Here is a 14,033-nt window from a genome sequence, read left to right as displayed (position 1 = left end):
GGAACCTGACAGTCCGTCTGCACCTGCCGTGCTTAACCCATGGATGGAAACCAGACTGCGGCCTTTGGGGTCGCTCCCAAGTGCTGTGCCCAGATTTATATGTTAAAATAGATGGTGTCTTTTGAGACTTTAGCAAAGAATGCTTAAAATTTTATTTTCCGTGTTCCAGCAGGTTTCTAAATACAAGCAGATCCCAGATATATCATATTTAAAATAACAACTACCCTTTTGTGTGTAGAAGTAAAGCTCAAGAAGTTCACCTCAGCAATAAAACTGCATTTTATTTCAACCATGGCCCCTGTATAAATGAGAAATGTTGTGGACATTTTGGGGTTCCTGCCACTGCAGAAGGTCTTAATCTGCTTTTTCTTAGTCTTTCTTTTTATCTTCTGTTTCTGAAGCACTCCACATGTGTGTATGGCAAAGGAAGTGTGAGCTAAACCAAGTACAGCTGCACCACGTTTACCCTCCCATGGCCCAATGACAAATAGAAAAGACTTATTTTTGAAAGCTGAAATTACAGTATACCCTTCCTAACTTTACTCAAACTAACTAGCCCACTTAACTCAAAACACAATTAGTATGGTGGCATAATAGGTATTGAAAATTATGTGACAGTGTCTGAAGTTTAGCCTTGATGATGGGTAGCACGGCTTCTGATGAGACCTAGAACAAACAAGTGTGGGATCTAGTTTGTCTGGGGTTTTTTTAATCTCATCCTCTGAGAAATTTGGTTCTGTGCCATGTGGGAGAAGCACCCCTGCTGCTTTCCTCGCACTGTTCTTCTGAGGCCGTGTCCCATTCATGTCCTGAACATCTCTTTAGCAAAGATTGCCAAATGGACTAGGTCAGCTGTTGGTCTGCCTTATTTGTGTCCTTTGTGCATCTTCCCTCTGCCCCTAATTGCAATTTGACTGAAGCGAAAATGCGAACTACATTTCTTAGAGGTAAGACAAATGCTTCAATCTACTCTGCAACTAAATCTCAAATGTCAAACTTTGTTTCTTCTGAAGAGTATGGCATGGGGATGTTAGTAATGGCATTTTCATTGCTGGGAATGTCTTAAATTTGGAAAAGCAGAATGGTATCTTCTCACCTTTTTTCTTTTTCCTTTTCAAGACAGGAAAACTGTACTTCATATGTTAAATGTCTTTAATGCAGTTGTTATGAATCTCCTCGGTACCATAAAATAGATTAATTTAGCACCAAGTTGTTTTGAGCTTTGCTACGTCTGCCTAGATGGTTTTATCTTGCTGGTTTTATCTTTTACTTCAGACAAAAATAACTCTGCAAAATTCACCTTTCTCCTCTGAGACCGTAAGTTCATGTTTACACCCCCAAAAAAAGTTTCCGTTTTCTTCATTTGGATGGCTGAGTAGGAAAATGAAAGAATCATTTGACCTAACAAGACTGACCTTATTTACTCTTGAAGACATATAATTATTTGACAGCCCTCATTACCACTTTTTTTTTCTCTGTAAAACCAAATGCAGTCCTACAGCCATCCCATTTTAGTACATTCTGTTTGGTCATTGTTCATCTTGTCTGCATAGTGAGTCATTAGATCTGTGTGAAACAGGGGAAATAAAGATAATATTTAACTTTTCATCCGTGTTTGAAGTGACAATCCAAACTACAAAGGGTAGGCTTTGGTTGCAAAGCCAGCCTGAAGGTTAGGGCTGCCACTCCTGTTCAAAGCAACAAATAGCTGCTGTGGTTTAAGACGTTTCATTAGTGGCTTAAGCTAATATTTTGGACCGTAAGCTGGAGCAGAAAAAGGGGTGATGTGATAAACCTTTGCAGCTTTGTGTACTAGTAATAAATCGCCTCTCAACCCAAAATTCTGTGAGTGAAGGGCACTCTTCCCAGTTCCCCTCTCTCTTCCCTAAATCTAGATCTAATTTGGGAGTATAAATATGTGCCTTCAGTGAGTGCAAAAATGAAAGTTGTCTAATCTGGCCTTCGGTCATAGCCTTGGTATCTATTTTTAACAGAAAAAAAACATTGCACTGAGTCTCTGTTCCCTATTTCTAAAAGATTGAAAGCTTCTAAAATGTTTGCTAACTCACAGATCACTCTTGCACTTTTGTAATAGAAACCTCCTGTCTTAATATCCGAGACAATTTAACAAATATTAATGAAGAATGCATTAGCATCCCTGTTAGTCCACTGAAGATAGTCCATGAGAGATACAGGGAAGCTTAAGGTCCAACAGCAGAAGCAAGAGAAGGACTTGATTGTGTTGGCTTTTGTGCTTCACCTGCCAGACCGTTCTTGCAGCCTTTAAGTATTACGGGTTGTCACAGGAAAGTGCCTTGTTGGGTTTTTTTCCTTACCTCCAGAATGTCTAGCTGATGCTCACTGAGCATTTCCAAAACTCATTTTTAGTGTCGGAATGAGACTATAACATAAGACAAGACCATTTCCAAGATGTCCCACTGATGACTAGAAGAGCTCTTGGGTATTTTTTAAATTTGTGATGCAGTTGTGTGAAAATTGTGTAGAGCTAGTATGTAAAACAAGTTTAAAAAAGAAATGCGTTAGTGGCAAGTACTCATTGTAACAAATAGTGAATTAACAGGTATTTGTTTTAGACCTATATACAGGGTGTTTCAAAAAGATGGACCAAATTTGAAGAGGAAGAGCTTTGAAATTGGGTCCCTCTTTTTGAAACACTCTGTAGGGGTTTTTTTAATGAAAATAAGTTTATGTTCCACCAAAACACAGACTACATGCAGAGAGTTGTACCAGTTCTTCTTTGATGTTTGATCACCGGTCCTGCTTTGAGGAGTAATGTTTAGGGTACTGCATGTGTCCATCAACTGGGCTGCTGTGAGTCTATGTTATAAATAAAGGATTTGCTTATAAATTTTACCATAGGAGGTAAATCAAATGGATTTTGAGTCATGTAAACCACCTTTTAGCAGGGCAGGAATCAGAGTCAGAGCTTTCTTTTTTTTTTTTTTAAATGTTTTTATTGCAAGACAAAAGGGAAAGCTAAAATATGGAATTTGATTAGGGAACATCTGTGAAAAGAATGGGTAAATATGTCAGAGGGGGAAAAAAAGCATAGTTAAAAGAAGGCCAGTGCTATTTGTTTACCGCTTTTGTTCTTTTAAATACTAAGCTTTTCCAGAGAGATTTAAAAGTAACAGATGTGGAGAGATATTTAAATTTATTATAATTTTTCAAACTTTTAAAAAAATCATGTGTTGTTTTCTTTTACAGTGCCACGATAAAAGTATGAGGTAGTCGGTGGCATGCTTTATTGACCCATTCGCAGACACTCTTGTTCCTCCAAAAGGAGTGAAGGCGTGTATTAATAGACCAATAAAATACACTCTATCATGTTCAACAAGCAGGAATACATCTGGTGAAGGCTTATGTGAACCACATGCAAGATGTTTTGCTACTGGTAGAGAGGTTCGTAGTTGTATTGGAATTTATTCATGTAGAATAGAAGTTCTTGAGCTACCTGATTTAAAACTTTAAAATGCTGTTGTAAAATATTTCTGTTTCTGTGGATTGTTTGCCCATTGAGAACTAAACTAAGGTTTGATATAAGTGATTCAGACATTTTGATCATTTCGTGCCACAGCAGATGGCTACAAAAGAGCTGCCATGGTGTGGCAATCAAATAAAGGCTCTCTTACAAACTACTGCCGAAGTTTTACATTGAAAAGTCTTGCACTTCTGCTTCTTCCTGGTTTTGCAAATGGTTTTGTGCACATTTAAGACATAGTTTTCATTCATGTTTTCCTGAAAATGTTGTCAGCTGAACTGCATATAAGCATCTTGTTTGGTGTGACGAATCAAACTGAGTTATTTTAAGTGCTACTTTTGCACTAGGGATCATTGTTACCATCGTGAAAGGCTGCCCTTCCTGGTGGTTATGACTGCGTATTTTGTCCTGCAATTTCATTTTCTAAAAGTTTTTTGTTTCCTGTTGCTCGGGATGGTTGTTTCAAACCCAATTTAAATTATGGAAGTAGCTTAACAAAAAAAAAAAAATCTCAACCAGCCAAATTCTTTCTAACAGAACAGTACCTGACCTTGCCAGGAGTTGGACTCAATGATCCTTGTGGTCTCTTCTAACTCAGGATATTCTATGATTAGTAAAATGGGAGCACCCTCAGCTGTTCTTAATTTCCCATAGGAAATTAGGGTCGACAGAGCTGGATTCACGTATTTTCCCTGTGCTCCTATGCTGACTTTATCCAAACCGTGTCTGGAGTTGGCTGCTTTCTTCCAGAGTTGGCTGTGATCTGGACCCATTTCTTGTGGACAGAACTTGTGAACAAGGTCCGTCTGTAAGCATTAGTTAATCAAATGTCTGAGCACTGTCAACTACAGCTAGAATTAATTGGAGTTTAAAAAGGCTTTTATATGAAAGGCTGCTAGGAGTCTTCTGGGCCAACTAATGTGCTTTGAAATATTTATTCTTTGAAATATCCACTGCTGACAGAACGAAACAAAGCTTACAAAAAACTGGAAATTTTTTCTAAAATAAGAAGTGCCGTCATGATGTCAGATTTTACAGGCTTCGCGATTTAGAACTAGTTTCATTTTTCCCTTGATGTTTTAAAATGGTGTTTAGATCTTGTCGGACACACCCTTGTAACAATGCAGTGTTGTTGGTGGGCAGTTTACATATAACATGCGAGTTAAGCTTTAGAAAAAATGGCGTTTGGATTGCTGGAAAACTTTGCCTTCCTAAGCAGCAGAAGCTTTAGGGGTATGTGGTCATAAGATGTTCTGTGATGAAAATCAGCTATATTTTGCCTTGCAAGCTCATACACTAAAGCACACCCACATGGGCATAATGCCTTTTTACAGGTGGCTTCTTTCTGTAACCCAAGGATTCACAATGCCTATCTTTTAAAGATTTCAATACTGTATCTTCAAATATGTCTCAAATTCTTTCTTTTTTTTTTTAAAAAAAAAAAATTAGATGTGCATTTAGATGCTTGAAACTCCTACATGATGTTCATGTAGCGGACAGAAACTTGTGCTGTTGTTTTCAATCATGAAGATGAAATTCAAACTTGTTTAAGAAGAATATATTTTTGTAACAAATCATAGTATTAGCTTCCTTGTATACGTCAAGTTACAATGACTGTTTAAGCTTCTTCAGTTCCTGCTGTTGATATTTGATAATATCCACATTCCTATTACTGTTCAAAGACTCCTGCAAGTAAACATTTTCAACTTATGGGTCTTCTGAAAGATTTTTTTAACTTCATAAAATGTTTCAGGATACCTTTCTAGAATATTTTTGTCTTGGTTGGATTTAAGGCAAATAATTATAAAAATCACTGCCAATTTTCGATATCATCCAGCAAATTTTAGTAAATACTGTTTTTTCACTGAGCAGATTGGTTGTTAAGGAAAAGATTGTATTGCGTCTTCCAAGAGCTCCTGATTTTAAATTTAAAATAAATTGACCTATATCTGAGTGGAAAAAAAAAAGACTTGATATATAGGAAACTACTTGAATTAAATGCTCATTTTGACATTTTGCCAGTCACGGGAATTTGCACATGCTCTGGGCTGAGTTAAGATATTAAAACAAAAATACTACAATAAAATGAAACATGAGGAAAGTTTAGGCTTGGCTTTGTAAGTTATCCTATGCATAATAGCAAACATGTGGTTTCTCTGTTCTTCACTTTCCTTGTATAAGTTAATGGTATGTCTGAAAGCAAAGGCATTTTGATACAGCTCTGTGTTACTTGGCATTGCCGAATTCTCCTACTTTTTCCATTAGTCTCAAATTATCCTCTCCCTTGTAAGGCAGCACTTCTGGGTGATATCCATAAGGGAGGAAAATTAGAGCTGAACGGATGGATTCTATTTCATTTGTTACCGATTTCATGACAGATAATACCTTGCTAGAAAACTATAGGGTCACACAGAATTACTTCTTGCTCGTTTCTAAGTAATTTAATTGACATCACTCTGAGGGAAAAGGCTTGTTATGTAAGAGGTTTTTCATATTACTCGTTTAAAGATTGCCTTTTGGCTTAGTGTATGCAACAGATTTGGCTGAACTGAGAAATTACAAACTTGTAAACATTTATATGCTTTAAATTTTTTCTGTACCTTCTCATTACTGATTTTAGGTTTTTTCTAAGCAAAACGCTTTTACAGAGTACCTAAAGGTATGACAGTAACGTGTATGTAAGAAAGATTACAGGTCCTGTCTAACTTCAAAGAACCATTAGTAAAATAGTGGCATATTGACACCTTGAGAGCCAAAGGAGCTGCAGTTGAATTTGGGCTTGGGGGGAAAGGATTTGATTTGTGTTAATTAAAACACTTTGTGGAAAGTAATCCAAATTAATATTTTGGATGCAAAGGATTTTGAGAAGTGTTGAGCATCTCTGATCTTATAGTCAAGGTGATAAAGTTCATTAGAGGCATCACTGAGATCTCTCTTGGTCCCATGAGAAAGTTAATACCTGACACAGCTAAATCACAGTGTAGTTTGTTTATTTTTGAATATTTTCAGTCATTCCTAGTCCTTAATATGAGACTGAAAGAGGTACAAGTCCTTCATTTTTCCAGTGCAGTTCTATAAAGATTTTTAATACCTTTTGTAATATTTTTTTTTCTTGAGTACAGAGGGGAAATTGCAGGGACTTCTCAAGTTGGTTTGGGATTGTCGGTTCTGGGTAACAGGCAAGGGGCTGAAGTGCCAATGTATTCTGGGGTTTTTGTGGCATTTGGTTGGTTGGTTTGCTTTGGTTTTGGGGGGTTTGTTTTGGTTTGGGGGGGTGCGTTTGTTTGGTTTGGGGGGCTTTTGGGGTTTTTTCGTTTGTGTTTGGTTTTGTTTTGTTTTTTCTCCCTGATACCTCAGAAAAAATATAATTGGCTGTTAATGTTCAGTATAATGATACAGTCATTAAGAAAAGGATCTATGTGGAATCTGTTGACAGCTCCAGATATTTTGCATTGTTCTTTTTGAGCAGAAAATGAAAATGTTGGTTGTTGAAGCTGCTAGTATATTTATAGTATAGTGTCTATATATATATATATATGTATGTGTGTATATGTGTATGCTTTTTTCTACTCATCCTCAAAAGAATGCCCTTCCTTATTTGGCACCTTGGCACCAGGAGTTTTGTTACTCGCCACGTGGTGCATTATCCTGTGCCACACCATTAACTTCTGCGAGCTGACACAGCTGCAGTTTTGGTGTTTTCATGTTAGCCTCTGCTTCATTTTCAGGAGAACTGTCTAACGGATGATATCGGCATCTCCACGTGGAAGGAGCAAGTTTTCCTGTCGCACAGTGCCTTGCTGGCAAAGAGCTGCCAGGCTGCAATGGAGCTAGCAAAGCACAGCGCTGAGATCCAGGACATGGCATTTCAGTACGGAAAACACATGTCTATGAGTCATAAGGTACGCTTTTTCCTTTCGTTCTGGGATCCTTAAATGCAGAAAGATTTGTAAAATGTGTTGCTCTTGAGCTCTGTTGTATGCTGCCGCTGTGCTGTAAACTTTTGCCAGCAGGTCAGTGACACTGAGAGATTTGACTGCTGCCTGGTGTGAAGATGTTTGCAGAAACTGCTGGTATGAACAGTGCTTATGAACTGGCAAAATGTAGCTCGGCAATTGTAGCTTAGTTCATTCAAGGCTCTGTCAATGTCCCTCCAGCGCACCTTTCTGTAGCAGCTTAAAACTTTACCTCCTCTGCCCCTGTGTTCTTCCCACAGCCGTTGTCCCAGTAGCAGGAGTCGCAGGAGGAAGCGTGTGTTGGGTCTCAGCTGCCACCATGCAGAGATTTGTGCCGAGATGCTCAGCTGCCTGCAGCAGCACGCGGGCTGAGCATGAGCTGCAGTGGCTGAAGGACCCGCACACGTTCACTTCTGAATAATCTGCTCTGGAGGTAACTGCCAGAGGGGGTGGCAGGAGGATGAGGAGGGAGGCCACCAGACATGGACAGGAGCAGCCTATACTTCTGCAACAGTGGGTTTCCCAGAGGAGGCCTCTGACCTCCATGAGGAGGCTTTAAGTCCACAGCTAGAGTGAGGCCGAAGGCAAACACATGCAGTGTGGAACTCAGATCCTTGGCACTCTTGTTTAGCGCTAAAGATCTGCTCCTACTGTATTGCACTGCTTGCAAGCACAGACATAGCTTGAGACAGGCAGACAGACAGACCTCCCATCCGCTTCAGGTGAGTTGGTTTAGATGCTTTCTAGTTCCTCCAGGAGACAAAAGTGGTTTTATAAAGCACAGCTTTACCGCCATAGATGTGCCACTGTATGCTGTTACTAGGTACAGCTCTACCGGTAAATTGCTTCCAGTGCAGACTATAGTCTTAATATTTTGTGTATACTTTCATATTAATACATTCACCATTGACCTATAGTTGTGTATAAAGGATTGCATAATTCTCACAGAAAGCTCCTAGCAATGTAATGTTTCCTTTGTCAGAAGGAGGGTCCTATTGCATCAGCTTCCTTGGGTACTCAAAATAATTCAAAATGTGTTACCTTTCACAGATTAAAAACTGATATTCTCCCCACCAAAGACTGGATCATTTGTTTCCATTATATTATTTCTGCTTCCTGCCCCTCAACAGTCTTCTGCCTGGCTGTGTCCTATCACTTCCCAGCTCTGCAAGGTGTCCATTACCCATTTCTTTGCAGATTCTCTACATGATTCTCTTACCACAACTTTCTACCACTGCAGTGCTTTCAACCTCTTCCCCTCTCTCCCCTAAACTTGAAAAAATGCAACCGAAGTACGAGCATCAAAGCAGAAAGTGGGGAGTAGGTATAGAATCAGGATACGGACCTTGATTGGGCGAGTGAGTGGATACATACAGACTGTCCCTGGGAACTGAATAAAGATGTTCTTCTCTTTCAGCTGCATTCGGACCTTCAGCCATTTGTTAAAGAAAGTTCTAGTGACACCATGGCCTTCAGTTTGAATTCTGCTCCTGCAGTCCTCCATCAGGAATTCCTTGGAAGGGAGGCATGGATTAAACAGATCAGAGAGGTAAACAAAAGCATCATTTAGAATTTCCTCCTTCTGCCATTTGTATCTCTTTTTTCTATCTGTAGTTTATAATCTGCAAAGAAACCAAGAAATTGACAATGGACAGGGCAACACAGAAGTTCCCTCTGCTCTCAAATACTTAACACCTCTCTCTTCCACACTTTCAAGAGGAAATCTGGGCACCTGACAGTCGAGCTCTGTTGAACTTCTGTGTGTCAGTGTAACAAGTAACATTTGCACAGAGCATATGTCTGTTCCTCTGCACTACTTGTGCAGTCCCACGTCTTCAAGTAACTTCAAGCTACTTTCACTGGCAGCTTAAAGCAGAGAACTTTGCATTACAGTGGTGGAAAGGTAGGCACACGTTTCCTTCTGCCAATTTGGCTCTGGCAGCAGTAATTTTGGATGGGGGGAGAAAATCTGGGAGACTTGGCTTCCTGACCACTACAAAATATTTGTGAGATCTAGCTGGCTGATATCTTTATTCTTTGTTCTCTTAATACAGCTGTTCTCTTCCGCTAACTCTTGGATGAGGAAGGCAATAAGATAGCTGTGTGGTGTAGGCCTTCTTTGTGTACCATGCCAGGCTGCAGCCTGCCTTCACATACTGCAAGCAAGAGGCAAAGTCTCTTCAGCAGCGAAACTTTGGGAAGTATATTCAGAATCTACAGCCCTACAGTGGTATGGAGTTGAGGGATCTGAAAGTGAAGTAAACCTTTCGTTATTTTGAAATTAGGGGCCGGTAGTTTATAATGCGTGACAGGGAATTTTGGAATTCTACAATCTCAACACAAGGTTTATATGCGAGTTGAATGTAAATGGATTTGGGTGATTGCAGTTGGAGAATAATGGTATTACCACAGCACAGCGTGTAAAAGCTTTGAAACAATTTCCCATCTGCAGAACCTAGAGGAGGCTGCAGGACTCCAGGAGTGCCGTCTGTCTGCTCACTAATTCTCATACCAAAAATGGGCATTATAGAAGCAACGCAGCCGCTCTCTCTGAAGGGAGGGGGGGAAATAAAAGTGACATGCACTGTGCAAAATTATCTATTAACTACTACTTTAGCTCAATACAAAGTGGAACACCTCATCCAGGAGCCTTTCTGAGCTTGTGTTGATTTAGAAAAGAAAATTACCTTATATCAACTACATCTCTTTGAGATATCATCCGTAGTCACGGTCACTATGTGAGATTTCAGTGTAGGCTAAGCACTCAAACCAGAGACTTTCTCATGTTGGCAGTACCTGCAAGAGTATGCTCACAAGCCACCCTCTTGGGCAATGTCATTTGTGTGGTTTAAATAGGCAAAGCATGCACAGGGCACTCAGTTCTTGTCAGGTAGCCGAGTTTATGACTAAGCATATGGACATCACATTCTGAACTTTCAATTACCGCTAAGTAATCTGACTTTCTGCTGTGATTGCTTGCCTGTGTAAGCATTCATATGGTGGATGAAAGGCAGCACCTCCCCTTGGCAGCTTCCTCCTCCTGCAGGAAGGTCTTGGACTTCAGGAAGGTGGAGGTAGAGAACCTCATTGCACCTAGTAGCCTGCACAGTGCTGTACTGCTCAGAAAGCGCGTGGCTGTCATGCACGTCTTGGATGAAAGCCGTCTTCAGAGAGGTCATGAAGGATGTCTGAACTTCTGTGGGGTGCTCAGAACTTGTGTCATTGCCTCACCGCAGCTCTCTTGGCAGAGGTCCGGATACAGTTGCTTTTCCCAAGGTAGCCTTTGAGTGCAGATGGCCACGGGCACCTTTCTGCTGCTGAGCTGAAGACCTTTTAAAAGTCTCCGTGTCTCTTCATTTGGAAGGAGCAAAACAAATCAGATATCCAAGTGTGGAAAGTTGCCTTGATGCCAAATATATGTGTTTTGAGAAGACTAGATTTAGATGAAATTTAGAGACTGCCTTAAAAGGGACTTGGGATGTGTATAGGGGGAAGCCTGGAGCCAGCACTGGCTGCCTCTGGAGTACTGTGTTCAGTTCTGGGCTCCCCAGTTTAAGAAGGACAAGGAATTACTGGAGGGAGTCCAGCTATGGGCTTTGAAGATGATTAGGGGTCTGGAGCACCTTTCTTATTGGGAAAGACTGAGAGACCTGGGTCTGTTCAGCCCGGAGAAGACAGAGAGGGGATCTCATCAATGTTTGTAAATGTCTCAAGGGTGGGTATCAAGAGGATGGGACTGGACTCCTTTCAGTGGTGCCCAGCGATAGGATGAGGGGCAATGGGCACAGACTGAAGCACAGGAGGTTCCATCTGAATATGAGGAGCAACTTCTTTACTTTGAGGGTGACAGAGATCAAAGTTGGAGTGAAGAAGTTATGTGGAATCCCTCAAGAACAGGTCTAGAATCCGTCTTGGCTCATAGCATTTGTAATTTTAAAAAGGAATAAGTCAGAAGCTAGAACCAAATAATCTATGCCAAGATAATCCATATGTCCTTCACTACATCCTCCTGAGCCTTCTCAGAAGAAGCAGAGCTGGAAGAAAAGCATTTATGAAATGCTTTATCAAGCATTTCTCAATTATAGGTTTCAAGACATGTGAAAGGGACCATCTCATCTGCGAAAGTAAAGTCAGTCTTGGAAAATATACTGAAAACCTGCTCCAGAACCATTGTCTTAAACCATCCACTCGTGGTCTGCTTATCTGATGCATTTTGAGTATAACTTCGTGGAGGATTCAGGGATCTTTCTTCTGGCAAGATGAGTTGATTTCACACCACCTCATTAATGAAGAATGTCATGGTATTATTGTCCCTCATTACTGGCACACGGTGATCTTTGGTGTTCAGGAGGAAGGCTGAGCTGAACTGGCTGTTCATGTCTCTAACAGGCTGGGAAGCAGATGCTTTTCTTTGTGGGCCCAAAGCCCCGACATTGAGAGGCTGAGCTCCCCAGCCAAGCAGTGAGACCTAGAAAGTTATCCAGGTTTGACAAGAGTGCATACCTTTTGTAAATCAGGCTTAATACCTTTGAGGAAGCTAAGCCAGGTGGAGAAGTCTGATGTAAAAGGAAAAAAAGATCTGTGTGTCTGAGATCAGGGTCAGTAAAAGTCCAAGAGCCAAACTCCTGTGAGGATAAAAAGAAAAAGCAAAGGTGCAGTTGTAGTGAAGAAGGCTTAGGAGACAGCTCAAGTAAGGTTGCTGCTTCGAGAAGCACAACTGCCATTAACTTGAATGCTTGAGAGGAACAGAGCATGAGAAAATATTCTTTCTCTTTGCAATGTGTATTAGACACAGAAGGAGGCATGCTGAGCACACCCCTTGTGGTATTGCTAAAACTAAAAAGCATCTTCCTCAAACATGTTGGCAAATTCTCTGCTGTAGTGTGAATCTGCATATAGGCAATCATTTGTTAAAGAACATATTTCTGCTGTGTTCTGATGTACAATGTAACTACTAGATATATTTTGAAGAAGCCATAAGATCCAGCCGGTATGAATAAAAGTTAGCAAATCGAAGAGATGGGAAAACACGAATAAGGAAGTGGTTATTGGCAGTGATTTTGCTTCTCCCAAATACTATCAGGCTGTTTTCTTAGTAGCCATTCCAGAAAAAAAAAAGGTGACTCTTAAGAAGCTTAAAGAGTAGTAAAGAGGTTTTGTGGATTAGTCTCCTTTTTCCTTCAGAGTAACCAGTTTTGCTACCTACTGTTTTCCTACCTGTTCTGCTTGCTTAGTCTCTCATCAGTTCTTTTCCGTATTTTATTTTTCCTCCCTTACAAAAATTGATGTATTTTCAAAATCCATGCCATCTTAGCAACATCTCTTCAAAGCCGTGCTTGCCATGTAGTGTTCCTCTGCAGCGCAGGCCCCAGCTCCTCTCATTACGCCAGTTGGCTTCCTCTTCTTGGCTGCTCTCTCAAGTCCCCACAGAGGACATGGAGAGGTAGTGGTCCTAATCTACATCTTTTCAGGAGACACATTCCAGAAGAACTGAGGTTTGTGGTCTTCCCTTGTGGGAAGCTAGGGGGAAAGCAATGGGTGATTTTTTTTTTCTTTTTTTTTTTTTTTCTCCCCAATGTGCCTGAAAAGAGCAGAGCTGGAGCTGGCTGAGGTGACAATGGTACAGCTGGATCTGACCTCAGAGAGGGCTTCGGTTTGGTTAAGCAGGAATGCCCTGGGTCTGGCAGAGCACTGCCGCCGAGTGAGAGAGACACAGTCCTCTTCTCTTCTGCATTGTCCTGTGATAAAACTGAGGAATTTGGACTATATACCATTCTGCACCTGGGCAAGAAGAAAATTAAAATTTATTCATACTTCTTTCTGGATGTGCTAGGAGTTACAGGTTGTATGTAACTGCTTAATTAGAGGATGATACTGATACTTAAATACAGCTCTAAACCAAAGCACCTCTAACCTAGGTCTAGTAGTGCTGATGTGGTCCTGACATCCCCTTTTGAGACCTCTAGACTATTACCTGTGTGCAAAACACTATAGATATAGAGAGAGTTCTCTTTTAAGAAAATAAATCCTATTATTGCTGATATGAAGTATTGTTTATTTCACAATCTCATGGGAAAGATTAATGCAAACAGCAAGATTTCTTAAGACCAAAACATTTTGTATTCAACAAATGTTTAACTACAAGTCATAATAAAAAACCTAAAAATTACATCGAGTATCTGCAGCTCTCATCGGAAGCAGAACCATGTTGTATAAGCTGATAACACATTTGGTTGTATTTTAGGTTTTTCCATATCAGATTCCCAAAGTCGGTTATGTTCAAAGTAGTAGCTCTTCTAATTGCATTCTTGCAACTCTAGTTTGTAGTATATAATGTCTTACATGAAATCTCTCTTTCTCTTTAAGGCACAAGGAAAAGGAAATATAATGGACTACAAGAAGGTTGGTAAATTACTTTTAAATCTCGTTATTTTTAATGGTTTTTGTAATATTTTCAAGGATATTCTTGACAGTTGAGAGAAATGTCCTTATTAAAGTTAGGTTCTAATCTGTGCATGTGTATACGGAGGGAGAGAGAATGCCTTGTGCAATTTCTTGATTTTAAAAAGCCAGTA

At 40.2% G+C, this 14,033-nt stretch overlaps 1 protein-coding gene across 1 annotated transcript in view; it reads left to right on the top strand.

Annotated features, from left to right (window-relative positions):
• The window catches only part of PDSS2 (decaprenyl diphosphate synthase subunit 2), a 120,206-nt gene that overhangs the window by 94,440 nt on the left and 11,733 nt on the right, over positions 1 to 14,033 (top strand). The window contains exons 5-7 of the mRNA XM_065631304.1: positions 7,231 to 7,404; positions 8,876 to 9,007; positions 13,825 to 13,860. Of these exons, the coding sequence (XP_065487376.1) occupies positions 7,231 to 7,404; positions 8,876 to 9,007; positions 13,825 to 13,860 (342 nt within the window). The remainder of the gene's footprint in view (positions 1 to 7,230; positions 7,405 to 8,875; positions 9,008 to 13,824; positions 13,861 to 14,033) is intronic.

Source organism: Caloenas nicobarica, chromosome 3, assembly GCF_036013445.1.
Source record: "Caloenas nicobarica isolate bCalNic1 chromosome 3, bCalNic1.hap1, whole genome shotgun sequence".
Classification (NCBI taxonomy): domain Eukaryota; kingdom Metazoa; phylum Chordata; class Aves; order Columbiformes; family Columbidae; genus Caloenas; species Caloenas nicobarica.
Note: the sequence above shows the minus strand (reverse complement) of the source record. Positions and strands in the feature narration are given on the sequence as shown.